Source organism: Dreissena polymorpha, chromosome 4, assembly GCF_020536995.1.
Source record: "Dreissena polymorpha isolate Duluth1 chromosome 4, UMN_Dpol_1.0, whole genome shotgun sequence".
NCBI lineage: Eukaryota > Metazoa > Mollusca > Bivalvia > Myida > Dreissenidae > Dreissena > Dreissena polymorpha.
The window spans coordinates 29,141,161-29,164,572 of NC_068358.1; the positions used below are offsets into that span (position 1 = coordinate 29,141,161).

Genomic DNA, 23,412 nt, shown 5'->3' on the forward strand with positions numbered 1-23,412 from the left:
ATGAGATACACATGCATGCCAAATATGAAGTTGCTATCTTCAATATAGCAAAAGTTATTGCAAAATGTTAAAGTTGGCGCAAACAGACGAACAGACCAAAGGACCAACAGACCAACAGACAGACAGGGCAAAAACAATATGTCCCCCACTACTATAGTTATCTTCAATATAGCAAAAGTTATTGCAAAATGTTAAAGTTGGCGCAAACAGACGAACAGACCAACGGACCAACAGACAGACAGGGCAAAAACAATATGTCCCCCACTACTATAGTTGGGGACATAAAAAGGAAAAAAGGGGGGGGGGGTAGGGGGGTAGGGGGGTAGGTGAGAGTGGGGTATAATGTGGTGTGTGGTAATTTATTAGATGATGTTTTAAAAAAAAATTGGGGGGGGGTTGGGGGGAAGGGATTCTGGGTAGGGGCGTGGGGTATTGTTTTGGTGGAATCCATTGTGGTATTCAGGTAAGTGCTGTTTTGTCAAAGTAATAATAAAATGTGATCATAAATAAAGAAGTTATGGCAATTTAAGCAAAATGTTCAATTATCCAAGTGTAAAAGGGGCCATAATTATGTCAAAATGCTTGATACAGTTGTCTGCTTTTGTTTATAGGTTGGGGTCATGTTGGTAAACAAGTATGCAACATATAAAAGCAATATGTTAAAGGATATAGGAAATATTTGGGCTAAAACGCAAACTTTTACATAGATTTATCAATAATATGCATGTTCTAAGTATCAAAGGGGCAATAATTATGACAAAATGCTTGATAGAGTTGTCTACTCTTGTTTATAGGTTGGGGTGATGTTGGTAAACAAGTATGCAAAATATGAAAGCAATATGTCAAGGGACCATGAAAACAAGGGCTGTTTGTAAAACATGCATGCCCCCCTATATGGGCTATAAGTTGTAGTAGCAGCCATTGTGAGAATACGTTTTTTGTCACTGTGAACGGTGGTGGTGGTGGTGGTGGTGGTGGTGGTGGTGGTGGTGGTGGTGGTGGTGGTGGTGGTGGTGGTGGTGGTGTATATAAGTTGTAGTAGCAGCCATTGTGTGAATACGTTTTTTTGTCACTGTGAACGGTGGTGGGGGTGGTGGTGGTGGTGGTGGTGGTGGTGGTGGTGGTGGTGGTGGTGCAGTAGTAGTAGTAGTAGTAGTAGTAGTAGTAGTAGTAGTAGTAGTAGTAGTAGTAGTAGTAGTTAGTAGTAGTAGTAGTAGTAGTAGTAGTAGAAGTAGTAGTAGTAGCAGTAGCAGTAGCAGTAGCAGCAGTAGCAGTAGCAGTAGCATATCAGCAGCATTACAATTCCAATACTTAAGAATGATCAAATGGGAAAAGGTAACCTAGCACTGGCAGTAAATATGGGGCTCATTTACAGGTCAGATTTGGAATCTCTGCTGTAAAATGAGATTTTAATGAATTAAAGGGAGGCAAATGCTGTAATAAAAAGAACATGCATAAACGGTAGTTGTTTCCCTTGTTTGAACCATGCTAAATCCTAAAAATGCCTATTTCCAGTAACTGTGACCTTCACCTGTGACCTTGACCTTTGACCTAGTGACCTTAAAATCAATAGGGGTCATCTGCGAGTCATGATCAATGTACCTATGAAGTTTCATGATCCTAGCCCCAAGCGTTCTTGAGTTATCATCCGGAAACCACCTGGTGGACGGACCGACCGACCGACCTACCGACCGACCGACCGACCGACCGACCGACATGAGCAAAGCAATATACCCCCTCTTCTTCGAAGGGGGGCATAATAAATGGGGTAGTACGAAAACTTTAATATTTGCTGCATATTCTAAGTGGAAAAGGGGTCATAATTATGACAAAATGCTTGATAGAGTTGTCTGCTCTTGTTTATAGGTTGGGGTCATGTTGGTAAACAAGTATGCAAAATATGAAAGCAATATGTCAAGGGACAATGAAATTAATTGGGGTAGTACGAAAACTTTAACATTTGCACGCTAACGCTAACGCAGACGCTAACGCAGACGCCGACGCCGGGGTGAGTAGGATAGCTCCACTATGTATATTTTATATATAATAGTTGAGCTAAAAAATGTACGAGTTCGGGGTGATAATGATAACTTGACAGGCAATGGAAGAGAATTTAGATACTACATCATCGCAATTGACAGAGCGCATAAATATATAAATATATTCCCCTTTTCTGTGGTGATATTAATCGTTAAACCAAAGCAATATATGAGCGGATCGGAGATCTAGAGGTAAAACACTGGTACCAGAACTCAGGGGTCTAAGGTTCGAATCGTCTCAATCATTAAAATAAATTCAGCCTTACCCGTACAATCCTCATGAGCACGTAGACTATTTCCTCCTCATGCTTTGAAGAGCTCAGAGCTGCGCGCGCAACCTGCCATTCGTGCTTGTGGATGTTGGCGAACGCATCCGCTATGTGTTGCTCGTGGTCCATCGATCCGGAGCGTGGCTGGGACTTCAGTGGGAACTATCTAACTAGCTGCAACGATAAGAATGAAGATGAGGACACTTACTACTCTCACTAGCAAAATTAGATGTTCAAATCTAGCTTTTTTAATCTACATTTTTTCATTAACAGGTGCATGTCCTTTTGTTGCGCGTTTATGGCAAAAGCTAATTAACATATTTACTTGACACTGTTTATAGAATGTTGGAAATAAAACAAGCCATGGATTGTCAGTAATGGCCTAAATCAAACATTCGTGTCATAAGATACAATATCTTTTATGTCGAATTGAGGTTGGAATTAATAATATTTGTAAGACAATTTTCTATAAAGTCAAACTTACATAAGGACATTAATGGATAAGAAAAGAGACAGACAAAATTACTGACATACTAGTAGTATTTGTTATCGCCGCAATTGGCTCAACAACAGAAATATTACTATACGGAGCATGTGTTGATGAAAGGGATTCGTTCACAAGGGCCCACAATGCAATTTCCAAACCGTTTCACATATTACATGTGCAAACATAGATTACATAATGAGGGTAATATCATGATGAAACAAATACATTCTACAACTACGGTCTTGTTACAATGTAAAGACCAACAGAATACACCTAACTAGAAAGTCATTGTCAAATCTAAAATACCACGCGTATTGTCACAGGAGATAGACAGTTCAATTACAAGAACTGGTTTCCCAACAATGCAATTAATTCAGTTTCGCCTAGATACTTCCCCAAAAATGCAATTAATTTAGTTTCGACTAGATACTTCATGATGAAGTCGAGATATGCACTGGATACAATTTTGGCATGGAAATAACATGCATAATGACGGTGAAACTCTGATAGCAGTGGTATAGGCTCTTGCGATTATTGAGAACTATCCCTATCAATGAAGTTGATACCTTTTATAGTTTGCACGATATAACTATTCAAAATATAACTTTAAAATAAAGATACAAATCAATCTGTATATAAAAGCAAGAGTCATGGTTCTTGTGTATTGAAGATCACGTCAATAAGAAGTACCTACCTGATACGTTTCCACGGAGTTTTTAAAATATACCCCGGACAAAATGTAAGTGCACACATTAACAAATGGAAATAACTATGGAAATAGGGGGCAAGAGGTTTGGTTTTTGTGCATGACTCACCCCTGTGTAAGATGTACCTACATATGAAGTGTTTAGTTTATACCACCATCATTTTTCGACATATTTTCCAAGGCCTTTTTCTGTTTATTTTGGGAAAAGGTACCTAGCAAAATTGGGATTTACCGAGTCGCGAAATCTTCAAAATTGGTAAGAATTTTCATTGACAAAAGCATTATTCGGAAAATTATTGTTCAGATTTTTTTATGCCCCCGGTAGAAGGGCATATAGTGATCGGACTGTCCGTCCGTCTGTCTGTCCGTCTTTCCGTCACACTTTGCGTTTAGGTTTCAAAAAATGCTCATAACTTCTATGTCGCTTGAGATGTAACCTTCATATTTGGTATGCATATGTATATGGACAAGGCCTTTCCATACGCACACAAATTTTGACCCCTGTGACCTTGACATTGAACTTAGGGTCCACGTTTAGGTTTTTGAAATCTGTGTTTAGGTTTCGAAAAATGCTCATAACTTCTATGTCCATTGAGATATAACATTCATATTTGGTAAGCATGTGTATATGGACAAGGCCTTTCCATACGCACAAACATTTTGACATTTGTGACCTTGACGTTGAACTTAGGGTCCGCGTTTAGGTTTCGAAATCTGCCTTTAGGTTTCGAAAAATGCTTATCACTTCTATGTCCCTTGAGATATAACCTTCATATTTGGTATGCATGTGTATATGGACAAAGCCTTTCCATACGCACACAAATTTTGACCCCTGTGACCTTGACCTTGAACTTAGGGTCCGTGTTTAGGTTTCGAAATCTGCGTCTAGAATTCGAAAAAAGCTCATAACTTCTATCAAGCGTTTATAGGGGGCATAAGAGATCCTATGGTGACAGCTCTTGTTTCTTATTAAATCCAATGTTTTCATACATAGCTTTTGCCCAAAAGTGCTAGGATTAAAGTATTAAACTGTTTTTTACCATGCAACAGTCATTGTCAACTGCTAACGTAAGTATGTGTATGATAAAAAAACAGTCTTGGTTATGCTTGAAGTTCAAATAAATTACATAGCTTAATATGTCATTAAGGATACCTACCGGGAAACGCATGTTTCGGCTTTGATAATTTCGGTGGGAAATTTAGATTCTTTTTTAGAATAAGGAAAAAACTATCCATATTTGGCATTGGGAATGGGGCCCAATATCGGACCCGTGAGAAAGGCAGAACAAGAGGGCCATGGTGGCCCTGTATCGCTCCACTGTTTTTTATGCAAAAAAGCGTGCAATGCGCATGGGTTGAAATGTACTCAAGCATGCGACTTTCTCTTTCTATCCCTGGTCCCACTGGGCGCTTAAAGTTGGAAGGGTGAGCATTTTTTATATATGGAAAACGTTACTACGGTGTTAACTAAACACACTAAAAAGTCCGGGAATGGTCGCACAGGTCCTTTGCTTATAACGTAGGTATATTAATCTCTCCAAAAGATATTGTCGTTCTTTCTATTTCACATATTTTTAGATGCTGAAGATCAAATCTACGTATGTTCTACAAGATTAATGAAAGTTCCTTCATTCAATCATGAATCTTTTTCCAAAATTCCAAAAAGTGTTTGTAGGTTTCAAAGTTTCTGTTACTTATATAGTTTATGACATATGCAAAATACCTAATGACGTAGATTACATGAAATTTACTTCATTCTTGAGGCATTAGTGAGTGTAGCAGGATTGTTAACGTGGTGAAGAAATTGTTTATTGTACAAACAAGATATTTGCCTGAGGAAACATAAAGTTACGAGTTTTTCAGGTTCATGAGGTGCCGAATGGCAGTAGGAATGATAACTTTGTAGAGGTTGTTTGTGAAACAAAGTAAATGTTAATGAGAAAAAAAATTGAATTATAATTCATCAAGATGTTGCGATCATGGCAACACTACTTGCATATGGCGTAAGGCTTAAAGAGATATCATGAAAAACAATTAGCTTGACCAAACTTTCCTTTATTTTTTCCATCTGACATTGGTTACCTGTCATGTTTGTTTTTGAAAAATACTAGGATTGCCATATATTGAAATAAGGTATCTGACCTATTCTCTGATAGGTTGCTAGTAATAGACTTAGCGGCAGTCATGTTATAAACAAGGGGATTGTTCACGTCATTGGTAGAATATACTTTTAATAGATACATCTTTTTAAGTTGGATTCTCCTTACGTTTTTGCTACTGAATATTAAAATCACTTAATTTCAATGTAACAATTTGTTGTTAAGTTTATCTTGAACAAATATTTTTTTGCAATCTGTTTATAAATCATAAAATGATGTCATTCAATTTTTTTATTTGGATAAATACGGCCTATAATAAAACAAGAATTTTGAGAATGTTAACATAAAAGTATAATACTAACAATTTGGTGAAAACAAACAAAACAATACAAATTTTTTATAAAATGTTATATACAAACAAGGTTAATGGACTAAATATAAACAAACACACTTGAGTGTTTTTCTTGTGTTAATGATGTATTAAACTGAGTTAAATTAATATAATATATAATTTGTTTACCTTTCAATATCTTGCATTTCACATCTTTAGTTCAATGTTATTTCAATTAACTGAACAGCGTGACAAACATAATAAAGCAGAATATGCATATGAATCTGATTATAAACAGATCCACTTTCGTATAAATCAAATCATGTTTGTCTATTTCCATGTTCGAAAGATCCTCTTCTAAATTGTTTTTCTTCGCGAGTAGACTGAACTCCCAATTTGCAAACAGAAACACTGGTTTCCGTGACACAAATTTACTGTGCACATTTCTAAACAAAATATGTGTTTTTTGTTTCTAAAACGTAGTCTTTATCGTTGACAAACACATTTCATTATTCCTTTCAAACTATATGATGTAAGTCGATTGATATTTGTCATTTCAATAATCTTAATTTTCGCTTCACAACGGCGCCATTTGCATACGAAATACCAAACACATTTTATGAAACCGATTTTAATTGGAAGATTGGGAAACGACAGCCAATTATATCGCTAGTTTTAACAAGGGACTAAATTGTCACAAAACCAGGTTTTCATTGTGAAAAAAAATCTGATTAAGGGAGACAACTCAAACTGAACTTTTGAAATGAACAAACAAAATTAACCCCCTTTGTAAGTTTGTTTCAAAATAAATCTATTTTAAGTTGTGGTGACCTTGACATTGGAGATATTGACGTGATTCTTTCGTGCGACACACCGTCCCATGATGGTGAACAAATGTGCCAAATAATTGTAAAATCTCACAATGAATGACATAGCTATGGCCCAGACAAGCTCATTTATTGCCAATTTTGACCTTTGAACTCAGAGTGTGACCTTGACCTTGGAGATATCGACGTAATTATTTCGCGCGACACACCGTCCAATGATGGTGACCAAAGGTGCCAAATGATTTTAAAATATGACAATGAACGACATAGTTATGGCCCGGACAAGCTTGTTCCGCCCGCCCGCCAGCCCGCCAGCCAGCCAGCCAGCCCGCCCGCATTCGCCAATCTAATAACCAGTTTTTTCCTTCGGAAAACCTGGTTAAAAATGCTTAGGCAGAATCTACCAGTGTAAAATGCGGAGAGATTTCGCGGGTCGCGGATATATTAAGCATATGTTCATTTTTGTGACCCCGAGGCAAGGTAAAATTTGACCCCAGGTGCATAATTTGAACAAACTAAGTAGAGAACTATTAGATGTAACTACATACCGAATTTGGTAGCCCTAGGCCCTACAGTTATGGACAAGAAGATTTTTAAAGTTTGCACAAAATAGGCTTTATATAAGCATATGTTCAATTTTGTGATCCCCGGGGCAGGGTCAAATTTGACCCCAGGGGCATAATTTGAAGAAACTTGGTAGAAGACTTTTAGATGTCTCTACATACCCAATTTGATAACCATAGGCCCAATGGTTATGGACGAAAAAAAGAAGAAAGTTTTCACAAAATAGGCCTTATATAAGCAAATTTTCAATTTTGTGACCCCCAGGGCGTGATCAAATTTGACCCCAGTGGCATAATTTGAACAAATTGAAAGAGCTTCACCCAAGGAACATTCCTGAGAAATTTCATCAGAATTGGACCAGTACTTTAGGAGAAGATGTTTAAAGAAAAAGTTAACGCACGGACGCACGCACGCACGCACGACGGACACAGGACCATGACATAAGCCCCGCTGACCTCTGGCCAGTGGAGCTAAAAAGTCCTGTCTCCGGACAAAATTTAAGTAAAAACTTAACAAAGGCCAATAACTCTAAAAGAATGGAAGCAGGAGTTGTGGTTCTTTTAAGATGTACCTGCCTATGAACTGTCAAGTTGATAACATGTTTCGTTTCCGAGGTATGTTCCGGGCAAAAACAGGAGACAACGACGCCAGGCGGACAACCTTTAAAAAGTTCCCCCCCCCCCCCTTACAACTGCGTTTAGCGGAGGGGGGAAAATTAAAGAGTTTTTGATGATTATATCAATCAGACCGCCGACAAGCGCCTAAATTACACTTCCAACACATATCAACTTTATATGTCGCGCTGAAGGTCGCAATATGCAATTTCCATCGGAAAACTAACAATTGCATGAGTAGACGTAAATCTTCAAATAACAGTGCAATAAATTTAAGTACTCATTCAAAACTGTAAAGAGGAAGGTATTTATTGAGATCATGTCTACCAGTACAGAATCATCTTTGCACAACGGCGTCGGGAAGAATAGATAGCAAGGCAATTACGGCAGATCGATTAGTTATTAACATCTATACCAGAATGTGCATCACAAATATAATTGTCAACGATAGTTGAAGCGAGTCCCTAAAGAATCGCTACAGCTGTTTCATACAGTGAGCGGTGTAATATATATTAAGCCGCGCTCCGGGAAAACCGGGCTTAATCATTTGCGCAAAGAAACGTTCTACAAAAGCCTGTATCAGCGACTAGACTTTCCGCTGTTAATTATATGTTCCATAAGAAGTCTTTTCAAAAACGAAATTCCAGTAACGCCGGAAAATATTGCCCCTTGTCAGCTTGTGCGGACTGTACAGGATAAGCTAGGACGACACATGCATTAAGTCCGATTTTCCCAGAGCACGGGTTATTTATAGAATCAATATAAAATGGACGGTCATTTAATATATTGAACTTATAAACACTTAACGAAATGTATAACGGATCAGTACACATAATATTTTAAGTTACCTTGAATGTAACTTTCTTCAGTCGTCCATTAGTCGGCCAAAATGCAGAAAAGTCCAGACTTGTTACAACTCATTAAAATGTATTCAAATTCCCTGCAAATTTAATAATGTATCTGTAATTATGTTATAGGTGTGAATGCACGATTGCAAGATTCGTCCATAAAACAATATCCGTCAGAGACAACCACGCTACTGTGTGTCGATCAGAACGAGCGATGAAAACCACTATAGAAGGTCACTTCTCCAGACATTCAATGAAACCAACTAGATGTCACTTCTCCTAACATTCAATACGAGTTCAACAACACCTTTCGGAAGCTGCAAATACTCTGCGGAATAACGTCAATGAAGCATTATAAATGTGCACATATTAAGCAGCACTGTCTAGCAGCCTAGACACCCAGCTTAACTGTATTACTACAAAACCTTGATAAAGCATGATAAATGTGCACATATTAATCAGCACTGTCTAGCAGCAAAACTGTATTCCCAACTTACAGTATACTTTTAAAATTGCAGATCAACTTAGTAGCATCAATTGTTTAACGACTATACTTGCTACGGATTTAAGTCCGTCAAAGCAGGATTCTTCATCGTGTTTTGTTGGTTTTGGTTTCTATGACAGCAGTCAAGATAAACCTTCCAATACTTTATTTCTCATCGACTTGTATCCATCGAATTAATGTTTATATGGTTGAAACTAAATAAATTATTCTCACAGTATCGACAGGTTAAACGCGTTTAACGTTGGTGGTAACAATCCGAGTTCATTTATTATTTAATGCTAAAATGTTTCTTGTACATTTAATATTAGTATATGCAATATTTGAACAGCGCTATTGATACCAGAATGCAGGATCACGTGACTGTGTGGGTTTCCGATTGAACGTTAATGGATGTAAACACACTGGTATGTGGTGCTTTTCTTCAAATAACTTTTTAGAACAATTAATTATTATGAATTTCAACAGTTTTTTATGCTTCTTATGAAAATGTGAAATACATCAGAATTATTTTATTAAATAAGCCTGTGTTTTTGGCCAAAAATTCGACGTGTAACGCATTAAGGTTCACAGTTATGCTGCACTCAACGTGAACATAATGCACCGATTTCAGACATATTTAATGATTTATTCTTACATCTCAAGATATCGGCACAAAATGCACGAAACAAAACACTGTCTTTTGTGCACTAAAGATTTTTGCAATAATAAATTGTATTTCAATAACTTGAGATATTTGCAAAGCTAATGTTCTTAACGGTGTGTTTACATTCTGTCCAGCCCTTGTTTAAACCCCGTTGATCCTGGACCCTGGATACTGCAATATCATACCACGTTATCAGCAAGACTGATACAATTTAAAATAAGCTGAACAATTCGTGGCTTTTTTCCGTTCAAACAAACGCCCAAGTCACTTTTTTCGTGAGGTGGCATTTTAGAAAATCAAAATGGTTATAAACACACTTAGAAAACACGCATTAAATTAAACAAAATAAACATGATGGATCATGCATAGTGGCTTTTCCGCAAGGATATATTATTGAGACGAGTTTACTTCGTCAACCGCGCGACTACCGTGTAAATCTATGAACGTCGCAAAGTTCAAGCAGGATTCAAGCACGCCGCACGTATCACTCGCATTAGTTGCATGGTTTTGAAAAAAAAACAAGAGCGTCTCCATAGGATGACATATGCCCCCAATAAACGCTTTGATAGAAGTTATTGAAATGCACTAAGTCACCCCGTGACCTAGTTTTTGACCCGGCATGACCCATATTCGAACTTGACCTAGATATTGGCTAGATACAACTTCTGACCAAGTTTGGTAAAGATCGGATGAAAACTATTTGAATTAGAGAGCGGACACGAAAAGTGTGACAGACTGACAGGCGGACAGTGCGAAAACTATATACCCCCTTTTCTTCGAAAGGGGGCATAAAAACACGAAGGTGCGTCAAATGTAGGGTGACCTCGCGTCGTTTGTCTTGCAAGCTAAACAGAGTGTGTCTGGTCTGCACTCTGCGTCTGACGCAATGGGATGTTACAACGGATATCGATGTGTTATTACATATCAAATCTGTGTTTGTGAAACGCACTGCTTCCTACTGCGCTTTGAAGCCGCAAAGCAGCTATTTTAGAAAAAAAGGCCCACAATTTAGCCAAAAATCAATGGACCGGAACGCAACTCCACAATTCATTTGTAAGTCATGTTGGTAGACTGACCTGCCACAAATTAGTTCAATATATAAAAGCGTTGCGTAAAAATACTCAGGGAAAAAATATTGAAGAAAAATAAATAATGACAAGGCCAAAAATCAATGGACCAGAAATAATTTATATTAGCTAAATATCTGAAAGTGTTGCGAAACAAACTTCGGAAAACGATTAGTATAGTGAACATGTCTCAGTCCGAGCCCGAGGACCATCACTTCGCCAAAATCAATGGACCAGAACGACGTTCACACTTACTTTGTAAGTCATGTAGGTAGACACACATACTAACAAGGGCTGTTTGTAAAACATGCATGCCCCCCATATGGGCTGTGCGTTGTACTGGCAGCCATTGTGTGAATACGTTTTTGTCACTGTAACCTTGACCTTTGACCTAGTGACCTGAAAATCAGTAGGGGTCATCTGCGAGTCACGATCAATGTACCTATGAAGTGTCATGATCCTAGGCAAAAGCGTTCTTGAGTTATCATCCGAAAATCATTTTACTATTTCGGGTCATCGTAACCTTGACCTTTGACCTTGTGACCTCAAAATCAATAGAGGTCATCTGCGAGTCATGATCAATCTACCTATGAAGTTTCATGATCCTAGGCATATGCGTTCTTGAGTTATCATCCGAAAATCATTTTACTATTTCGGGTCACAGTGACCTTGACCTTTGACCTAGTGACCTGAAAATCAACAGGGGTCTTCTGCGAGTCATGATCAATCTACCTATGAAGTTTCATGATCCTAGACATATGCGTTCTTGAATTATCATCCGAAAATCATTTTACTATTTCGGGTCACCGTGACCTTGACCTTTGACCTAGTGACCTCAAAATCAATAAGGGTCATCTGCGAGTCATGATCAATCTACCCATGAAGTTTCATGATCCTAGGCGTATGCGTTCTTAAGCTATCATCCGGAAACCATTTTACTATTTCGGATCACCGTGACCTTGACCTTTGACCTAGTGACCTCAAAATCAATAGGGGTCATCTGCGAGTCATGATCAATCTACCCATGAAGTTTCATGATCCTAGGCGTATGCGTTCTTGAGTTATCATCCGGAAACCATTTTATTATTTCGGGTCACCGTGACCTTGACCTTTGACCTAGTGACCTCAAAATAAATAGGGGTCATCTGCAAGTCATGATCAATGTACCTATGAAGTTTCATGATCCTAGGACCAAGCGTTCTTGAGTTATCGTCTGACAACCACCTGGTGGACGGACGGACCGACCGACCGACCGACCGACCGACCGACCGACCGACCTACTGACCGACCGACCGACCGACAGACAGACCGACATGAGCAAAGCAAAATACCCCCTCTTCTTCGAAGGGGGGCATAAATATTAGCTCAATATATGAAAGCGTTGCGTAAAATATCCTCCAGAAAACGGATATATTATAATAGAGAATATTTCTAGGCCTATAGGCCATAATTTCACCAAAAACCTATGGATCGAAACGAATTTCACACTTCATCTGTACGTAATAAAGGTAGACTCACACAACAAAAATCAGCATAATATAAACAAGAGTGCAAAACTGTCACAAGATTCGCCCGCTTGAATGTTTTGGACATCATCTAGACACAACTTCTGACCAAATTTGGTGAAGATCAGAGGAAAACTACTTCAATAAATGACTAATGGGGTTATTTACCCTCGGGACTTCGGTTAAAAACAATTGCCCAAGCACACTGCTTAACATATATACTGCGCGTTAAAAAGGCCGAAAACGGCCATATAGTCAGCCCGATTGTACTGGGCTGAACCATAAACATAATAGGGTACTGTGCAGTGTTGATGCCGTGCTCTTATAAAAATATAATAATTTAACAAGGCTATTGTCAAGCAATATGGTCCCCTACCGGCTCCATCATTGTCAGAAATTCCGCCATTTCCAGATTATTATTTTTTTGGTTGCCATAGCAACCACAATTGTTGATGTAGGAACAGAATGAAATGACGTGCATAATGTCCATATTGTCATCTTTCTATGTTGCAAGTTTCATGAAAAAATATTCAGAACTTTTAAAGATATCGCAGGATCCAGAAAACCACCATTTTCAGCAGTATTTCTAGTCTATTTGTTGCCATAGAAACCAGAATTTTTGACGTAGGAACAAAATGAATTACGTGCATAATGTCCATATTGCCATCTATCCATGTTTTAAGTTTCATGAAAAAATATTAAGAACTTTTAAAGTTATCGCAGGATCCAGAAAAGTGTGACAGACAGACTCACAGACAGACAGACGGACACACAGAGCGCAAACCATAAGGACCCTCCGTTGAAGCCGGTAGGGGACAAAAAAAGCTTTACTTCTAACAACTTAAAACGTTGAATATAAACGAGATACTTAAGAATCTTAGCAAATAAGACTACGCTAAAAGAGACGATTTCCTATTGGTTGACTGCTTTTTAAGAACTTGGCGCTGATTGGTCTGATTTCCTTAGCTTGCAAAAGCAAGTAGGTCAATCCGTTTTGAGATGAAATTTTTTCACAATACTTCAATTAGAGAGTTAGCACCATGCTAAATGCTTGAAATGCACTAAGTGACCTCATGACCTAGTTTTTGACCCTGCATGACCAATATTTGACCTTGACTTAAATACCATGTATACACAACTTCTGACCAAATTTGGTGAAGATCGGATAAAAATTAGAGAGCGGACACAATGCTAAATGCTTGAAATGCACTTAGTGACCTCGTGGACTAGACTTTGACCCTGCAGGACCCATATTTGAACTTGAACTAGATATCATTTAGACACAACTTCTAACCAAATTAGGCGAAGATCGGATGAAAACTACTTCAATTTTAGAGCGGACACCTTACTAAATCCTTGAAAAGCACTTGGTGACCCCGTGACCTAGTTTTTGACCCGGCATAACCCATATTTGAACTTGACGTAGATATTGTCTAGATACAACTTCTGACCAAATTTGGTGAAGATCGGATGAAAACTAATTCAATTAGAGAGCGGACACCATGCTAAATCCTTGAAATGCAGTTAGTTACCCCGTGACCTAGTTTTTGACCCGGCATGACCCATATTCGACCTTGACCTAGATATTGTCTAGATACATCCTCTGATCAAATTTGGTGAAGATCGGATGAAAACTTCTTCAGTTAGAGAGCGGAAACCATGCTTAATCCTTGAAATGCACTAGGAAACCCCGTGACCTAGTTTTTGACCCGGCATTACCCATATTCGAAATTGACCTAGATATTGTCTAGAAACAACTTCTGACCAAGTTTGGTGAAGATCGGAAGAAAACTTTTTGAAATAGAGAGCGGAAACTGCTGTGGACGCCGACCGACCGCCCGCCCGCACGCCCACCCGCCCGTCCGCCAGCCTGCCCGCCGCCTGCCAAGGGTGAAACCATAAAACGTCCCGTTTTGAAAAAGGGGCGTATATAAAGTGTTGCGTAAATAAAATCAGGAAAACAGTTACTATCAAGAAAATGTGTAAGTCCAAGGCCCATTACTTCGCCAAAAATCAATGGATCGAAACGAATTTAACACTTTATCTGTTGGTCATGTAGGTAGTCTTGCTTCCAAAAATTAATTCAATTTCTGAAAGCGTTGCGTAAAAAACGGGATTCATAGAGAAAATGTTTAAGTCCATAGCCCATAACTTCGCCAAAAAATCAATTGACCGGAACAAATTACACACGTCATCTGTAGGCCATGTATGTAGTCTCACATACCAAAAATCAGATCAATATCAGAGACCGTTTCGTAAAAAACCTCCGTAAAACGGTTATTATAAAAAAAATGTATATCCACTTTTGTCAGAAATCCCCATGACTTTAACTTTCTATTAATAGCAGATTATTCCATGGATTATATCCCTTTAATTAACAATAATAACTTCCCTTGTCAAAAAAAATATCTGCATTTAAAGCTTACTACTACCCAGGGCAAAACATAAGATCAGTCAAAAGCCCGTATCTTCGTCAAAAGTAAATGTAATTGAACAAATTTGACACTTCATCTGTAGGTCATGCAGGTACAACCCAAACAAGAAGGCCAAGATGGCCCTAGTTCGCTCACCTTTTTTACAAGGCCTTGTTCATTGCTTAGTTAAAAATTCAGTGAGCATATTAGATTGGTTCTATTCTGTTTACTTTTGCAGTGTGAGCATATGATTAATTCTGATTTGAGTACTGTCTATTGCAATTTTTTTTTGCAATGTCAACATTTTCAAGTAACGCTATTTCTACATGTGTTTACAAGGATTTTGTAAGATTTGGACCTTGTGACCAAGATTTTGACCCATCAAGACCCAATGTCAAACTTTGCCTAGATATCATCAAGAAAAACATCCTGTTCAAGTATAATCATTATTGGACCAAAACTATGACCTCTAGTGTGTTTGCAAGGTTTTTGTAATAATAGACCCAATGACCTTGAGGGTTTTCCCACATTACCAAACTTCAAACTTGACCTAGATATTGTCCAGACAAACATCCTGGTCAAGTTTCATCATTATTGAATCAAAACTCTGGCGTATGGAGTGTTTACAAGGTTTTTGTAAGATTTGACCTGGTTACCTATATTTTGAACCCAATGACAAAACATCAAACTTTGCTTACAAAATTAACTATTATGACCAAGATTCATAACATCTTAAACAAAATTGTGACCTCTAGAGTGTTTACCATGATTTTGTATAATATAATAACAATTTTGACAATCTAATCTAATTTTGCTCATTATCAAACTTGACTGAGATCATGTGGCCTTATAGCTTCTCAGCAACTTCGATAAAGAATGCTTGAAAAATGTGGACAGATGGACGGGCGACGGACAAAGACTGATCCTAAAACCTCACCTAAGCAATCAGGTGAGCTAAGAAGTGTGTTTTTTCACCGATCTGAGCCATTTTCGAACTTGTCCGAGATATCAATAAAACAAATGTCTTGACAAGTTTCACGATGATAAGGCATAAATTGTGACTTCAAGAGTCTTCGCAAGCTTTCTATACAATGTAGTCATATAAAGAAAACTGTCCCACTCACCCTGGCGGCCATGTTTTTTGACAGATCGGGACATTTTCGAACTCATCTGAGATATAAATCAAAGCAATGTTTTCACCAAGTTTCATGATGATTGGGCAAAAAATGTGACTTCTAGAGTGTTCGCAAGCATTTTTTTACTATCTAAATATAAGGAAAATGCGCCCCTCCCCCGGCTATGGAAGGGAAAGACCGCCAATAGTATTCATCACCAGAAATGTTGCACGTGTTATTGTACTAATGTGGATTATGTTCGGCAGCTGGGATATTTCGATAGTTTAACTCTTGTAAAAATCGGCACTGAACGTTCGGTCAGACGAGAGCCGACCTAGCATTTCTACGAGTTCGAGAAGCGTTTTCTTGTAGCTTATGTTGGTAAGTAGCCGTTCGTGGTCATTTTTCGTCACGAGGCAACCTTTCCCTACAAAATGTTGCACGTGTTATTGTACTAATGTGGATTATGTTTGGTAGCTGGGATATTTCGATAGTTAAACTCTTGTAAAAATCGGCACTGAACGTTCGGTCAGACGAGAGCCGACCTAGCATTTCTACGAGTTCGAGAAGTGTTTTCTTGTAGCTTATGTTGGTAAGTAGCCGTTCGTGGTCATTTTTCGTCACGAGGCAACCTTTCCCAACACAATTATATCAAATTGTTTTTTTTGTCAAAATGATGAAAAATGTTGTTTTATGACATATTGATAGTGTTTAAGTGACTTGGCCACGCGCCCAACACCTGTGGTTACTACAAATGACATTTTGTACCCTAACACCGGTTGACTTAAAAATGCGTTGTAAAATGTTGAATTGTGAGTTGTCAACTTGTGTTCTGTACGATTGTATAGTGTACACTTGTTAGATGCTGACTTGTAGCAGATTACTAAAACCGATCGTACAACTTTGAAAATATTCAACATGCTAACACGCCGGGAATGCGGATACATTGATAACAGATGGCACTTTAATACCAGACAACACCAAAAGCCACTCGCGAAAGTTGAGTTCTTCAGCTTTTTTGCGTTTATGTTCTGTTCATTTGGTTTTCAGACACGTAACATTGTTTGGTCAATTAATGGTATAGTACTTCGTATTGCGGAGCAAGAAAGTCGTGACAAAAAACAGTGGATTATAAGAAAAGAGATAAAATTTCATCGATAATCGTCATGAATTCGATGCTCCGTACGTATTTCAACAAAATAAAAATACTTGGAAACAAGGGCTGTTTGTTAAACATGCATGCCCCTCATATGGGCTGTCAGTTGTAGTGGCAGCCATAGTGTGAATACGTTTTTTGGCACTGTGACCTTGACCTTTGACCTAGTGACCTCAAAATCAATAGGGGTCATCTGCGAGTCATGATCAATGTACCTATGAAGTTTCATAATCATAGGCGTAAGCTTTCTTGAGTTATCATCCGGAAACCATTTTTCTAAGTTGAGTCACCGTGACCTTGCCTTTTGACCTATTGACCTGAAAATCAATAGTGGTCATCTGCGAGTCATAATCAATGTACCTATGAAGTTTCATGATCCTATGCATAAGCGTTCTTGAGTTATCATCCGGAAACAATTTTACTATTTCGGGTCACCGTGACCTTGACCTTTGACCTAGTGACCTGAAAATCAATAGGGCTCATCTACGAGTCATGATCCATGTCCCTGTGAAGTTTCATGATCCTAGGCATAAGCGTTCTTGAGTTTTCATCCGGAAACCATTTTCCTATTTCAGGTCACCGTGACCTTGACCTTTGGCCTAGTAACCTGAAAATCAATAGAGGTCATCTGCATGTCATGATCAATGTACATATGAAGTTTCATGATCCTAGGCATTAGCGTTCTTAAGTTATCATCCGGAAACCACTTTACTATTTCGGGTCACCGTGACCTTGATCTTTGACCTAGTGACCTCAAAATCAATAGGGGTCATATGCGAGTCCTGATCAATGTACCTATGAAGTTTCATGATCGTAGGCCTAAGCGTTCTTGAGTTATCATCCGGAAATCATCTGGTGGACGGACGGACGGACATACGGACCGACATGAGCACAACAATATACCTCCTCTTCTTCGAAGGGGGGGGGGGCATAATATATCAAGAACGTGCCAACTGATCGAAATAAAAGATCAATATGTCCATTTTTGTTACAACATGTTAAACTTTAGTTTAATAACGTATTTGAGGAAATTCAAAAGTTTTAATAGTCGGATGCCAAATTCAGGGACACTTCTTTTACCGATCATCTCAAAAACAATAGCACTTCATTTCCAGATAACTCGACACTTTTTTCCAGATTTAACACACTCTATTTATTGAATCAGAAATGGAGAATTCTCTGTAGAATACTGCTATAGCAAGCAGGCAATAAACAAGAGCTGTCAGAGGACAGCACGCTCGACTATCCAATGGCTGACAGTATAACGTAAGCCATGATGGGGAAATTGTTCATATTCAATAATTTATTAGACGATCTTTCAAAAATAAAAAAAAGGAAAAAAAAAAATGTTTGGGAGGGGGGATAGGGGGGGGGGTTGAGAGGGGGGTATAATGTGGGGTGTGGTCATTTATGAGACGATCTTTCAAAAATAAAAAAAGGAAAACAAAATTATTTTTTTTTTGGGGGGGGGGGGGGGGGGGGCAGGCCTTTTTCTGTCTATTTTGGGAAAAAGTACCTAGCAAGATTAGGATTTTTCGAGTCGCGAAATCTTCCAAATTGGGAAGAATTTTCATCGACAAAAGCCTCATTTTCCAGTCATTTTGGATAACAATCATATAAATTATGGTTATATATTTTGTAGGTTGTTAAAAAAAAATTGAGATAAAGAGTCTTATAATCAAATGTCATAAGACACTTTTTTTTTTAAAGGGATTTTTTTGTGAAGAATGGGAAAAAATATGCATATTTGGCATTTGGAATGGGTCCGACTATCGGACCCGTGAGATAGGCAGAAAAAGGCCTGCGGGGTGGGTGGGGGTTGAGAGGGGGTTGAGAGGTGGGTATAATGTGGGGTGTGGTCACTTATTAGATGATATTCCGAAAATAAAAAAGGAAAAAAATTATAATAATAATAAATTTTGGGGGGGAGAGGTGGGGGGGGGGTAGGGATTCTGGGTTGGGGCGTGGGGTATTGTTTGGGTGAAATCCATTCAGGTAAGTGTTGTTTTGTCAAAGTATTAATAATCTGGTCATAAATAAAGAAATGGCAATTTAAGCAAAATGTTCAATTATCTAAGTATAAAAGGGGGCCATAATTCTGTCAAAATACTTGATACAGTTTTCTGCTCTTGTTTATAGGTTGGGGTCATGTTGGTGAACAAGTATGGAAAATATGAAAGCAATATGTCAAGGGACATAGGAAGGAAATAATTGGGGTAGAACGCAAACTTTAACGTAGATTTATCAATAAAATGCATATTCTAAGTATAAAAGGGGCAATAATTATGTCAAAATGCGTGATACAGTGGTCTGCTCTTGTTTATAGGTTGGGGTCATGTTGGTAAACAAGTATGCAAAATATAAAAGCAATATGTCGAAGGACATAGGAAATATTTGGGGTAGTATGCAAACTTTAACATAGATTTATCAATAATATGCATATTTTAAGTATAAAAGGGGCAATAATTCTGTCAAAATGCTTGATACAGTTGTCTGCTCTTGTTTATAGGTTGTGGTCATGATGGTAAACAAGTATGCAAAATATGAAGGCAATATGTCAAGGGACATTGAAAATATTTGGGGTAGTACGAAAACTTTAACATTTATTCGCAAACGCCAACGGGAATGGATACGGGAGCGGCAACACCGACGCCGGGGTGCGTAGGATAGCTCCACTATATATATTTCATATATATTAGTCGAGCTAATAAAAATGTATGTTCTGACGTAAATTAAAAACGAATTACCGAAATATGTTCTTATCCCTTTGGAATATGATAATAAAAGGGAAAGGGAGGTGTAAAGGGAAGTGCTTTCTATAAGTAGAGATCAATATAAAGAGGGTTTTCCAAAATCTTTTAAATGTTGTGGCAACGCATTAGTATCGTCTCTATGATGCGATTCTAATGAGCTCCAATGACAAAGGTTTTATGAGGTGTATTGGCCGCTTAAAGACCCCTTGCTCCCCTTATCTAGAGTCCTGCTATAAGTTCAATTGAACACTGTCGTGTTTATCCACATGATCTGTTGTATTTTCAATTCTCTTAATCTCAATTTACCACTTAAAAACAAGTTTATTATTTATTTTCGGTCGTCACTTGAAATATATTACTTCAGAAATAAGCATGTGCATCTTATTTAAAATTTGCACTTATAATATTAATTATATATATATAGGATCTGGCACGAGTTGTCATATCATACCATATTTTATTAAACGAGTTCAGGAATTATGTTAGTAAGCGAGTCTTTGGCGAGCTTACTAACGAATTTCCTGGACGAGTTTAATGAAATATGGTATGATATGACAACGAGTGTCCGATCTTTTTATCACATGCTTTTAAATGAGCAAATTAAATAAATATTTACGCAAACATAATGATAAATCTCGCATATTGTTTACATTTCCTGGCGTCATTTGGAATGCCTCGGCTTATACTAAGCTAAATAACAAAATGCGATTGGTCAAAAAACGAAAACTAAGCCAATGAAAACGCTTAAAAATGTTGTATTACACATGTGTAATAAAAAAAATATGTAATGGTTGTATTACATTGGAAACAGCGTATAGCATGTGATAAAAAAAAATAGTTATAAGATTTTTAAAAACGAAAAATGCCATTGGTTATATTTTACATGTGTATTTAATTACGTTATGCATAGATTCCCAATGTTTCGGGCTTGACAGTGCAAATTTATTCGTACTTCAAAATGTTTGGTAAGAATAGTCATAATATACATAAATGCATTTCAGGTAGAAGATAAAACTCGGTTATCAGAGTGCACAATTTGTTGAAAGTCTCTGTTATCCGAAGTGCCCTATATCGGGAATCAAAATATCCGCAACTTCATGAATACCACCTTTTTAAACATGCTCTATCTTCGTTTATATTTCAGTGAATACTATCAAAATGTACGTATTTGAATCACAATGATTACTCTACATTACAAAAAAATCTTGCAATATTTCTAAGTAGTTTTATTTTGTTGAAATGTTTACTGTTCATCCAGTTTATGCTATTTTCCGACCGAATTTTCTTTCTTTTTTTTTTGGAAAAATCTACCATTCTTCCGTGATGTTTTTTCTTTGCAATAGAAAAGGATACACCATTAATAAACTCGACCATGCGCCTTGTTCTAAAAAACTAATCTTTATGATATAACTTTAAAACAAGAGATGTGTTTGTCAGAAACACAATGCCCCCTAATGCGCCGTTTTTTGTATTTGTTTACCTTTGACCTTGAAGGATGACCTTGACCTTTCACCACTCAAAATGTGCAGCTCCATGAGATACACATGCATGCCATATATGAAGTTGCTATGTTCAATATTTCAAAAGTTATTGCAAAACTTTACTGTAATATTAAAGTTTTTGTGTGTTTTTTACCTTTGACCTTGAAGGATGACTTTGACCTTGACTTTTCACCACTCAAAATGTGCAGCTCCATGAGATACACATGCATGCCAAATATGAAGTTGCTATGTTAAATATTTCAAAGTAATTGCAAAACTTTACTGTCATATTAAAGTTTTGGGACAGAATGACAGAATGACAGACAGACAGGCCAAAAACAATATACCCCCGATCTATCGATCCGGGGGCATAAAAACACTGATGAACTTAACTCTCGCGCGTGGCTTTTGTTGTTATCTGGTATCGAAGTGCCATCTGTTATCAAAGTATCCGCATACCCAGCGTGTGCTAATCTAGTTTGTCATCAACTTACTTTCAGATGGATCTTTTTATCTTTTATTTATTATTATGAAACTACAATATTAGGTATATGAAGATGTATATTTTATATACTGGTATGCATTATCTTCATTTTCAGATCTGTAGTTTAAAAAGTTTAAGAAGTTACATATTTGATTTTACACATTTAAACCTTTTGTAGAATCGGAACATACAACATTTTACTCTTTACAATTGTACAAAACAGACATTTAAATGTTGCATTTAAACAATTCTCTGTTAAACAAATGAGCTGAATATTGAACACGTGCAACATTTCTGGTGATGAATAATATTGGCGGTCTTTCCCTTCCATGCCTGGCAGCCATGTTTTTCAATGGACCGAACCATTTTCGAACTCAACTCTTGTATCGAGCCAAATTTCATGACAAGAGGGCCTGAAAGGCCCAAAGTCGCTCACCTGAGATAAAAAGAAATAACCTGTTCTTTGCGGCCCAAGATATCAATGGGACAATGTTCTAACCAAGTTTCATAAAGAATGAACAACAAATGGCCGCCTGGTGGCCATGTTTTTCAACAGACCTGAATCATTTTTGAACTCGTCAAAGATATCATTGTGACAAATCTTCTGACAACGTTTCATGAAGATCCGACAATAAATGTGGCGTCTACAATGTTTCCATATATGGAAAAATGCCCCGCCCCTTGTTTTTGACGGCCATGTCTTTAAAGCAACCGGAACCATTTCAAACTTGTCCAAGATAATACTGGGACAAATCTTCTGACCAAGTTTCATGATAATCGGAAAATGTGGCCTCTAGAGTGTTAACTAGGTTTTAATATAGCCATATAAGGAAAAAAATACCCCGCCAACTGGCGGCCATGTTTTTTCAACCAACTGGCATCATTTTCAAACTCGTCCAAGATATTATTGGGATGAATCTTTTGACCAAGTTCCATGGGGATCGGACAATAAATGTGGCCTCTAGAGTGTTAAAAAGGGTTTACTATAGCCCTATATTGCCATATAAGGAAAGATGCCACGCCTCTTGGCAGCCATGTTTTTCAAGCAAACATAACCTTTTTGAACTCATCCAATATACCATTGAGACCAATCTTCTGACCAAATTTAATGAAGATTAGACAATAAATGTGGCCTCTAGAGTGTTAACAAGGTTTTACTATAGCCATATAAGGAAAAATGCCCGCCTCCTGGAGGCCATGTTTTTCAACCAACTGGCATCATTTTAGAACTCATCCCAGATATTATTGGGAAGAATGTTCTGACCAAGTTTCATGAAGATCGGACAATAAATGTGGCCTCTAGAGTGCTAACAAGGTTTTACTAAAGCCATATATAGCCATATAAGGAAAAATGCCCCGCCCCTTGGCAGCCATGTTTTTCAAGCAAACGTAACCATTTTCGAACTCATCCAAGATATCATTGAGACCAATTTTCTGACCAAATTTCATGAAGATTGTACAATAAATGTGGTCTCTATAGTGTTAACAATATTTTACTAAAGCCA

General features: G+C 37.7%; 1 protein-coding gene across 8 annotated transcripts in view; it reads right to left on the reverse strand.

The window, feature by feature from the left end:
• The window catches only part of LOC127880323 (uncharacterized), a 64,651-nt gene that overhangs the window by 30,382 nt on the left and 10,857 nt on the right, over nucleotides 1–23,412 (reverse strand). For 6 of the 8 annotated variants that reach the window (XM_052427704.1, XM_052427710.1, XM_052427706.1 and 3 more), the window contains exon 2: nucleotides 2,306–2,482. In XM_052427704.1, the coding sequence (XP_052283664.1) occupies nucleotides 2,306–2,437 (132 nt within the window). In that variant the 5' untranslated portion in view covers nucleotides 2,438–2,482. Of the gene's footprint in view, nucleotides 1–2,305; nucleotides 2,483–8,784; nucleotides 8,877–23,412 lie in introns of all 8 variants that reach the window. The other 2 variants (XR_008049514.1, XR_008049515.1) reach the window with 2 other exon arrangements.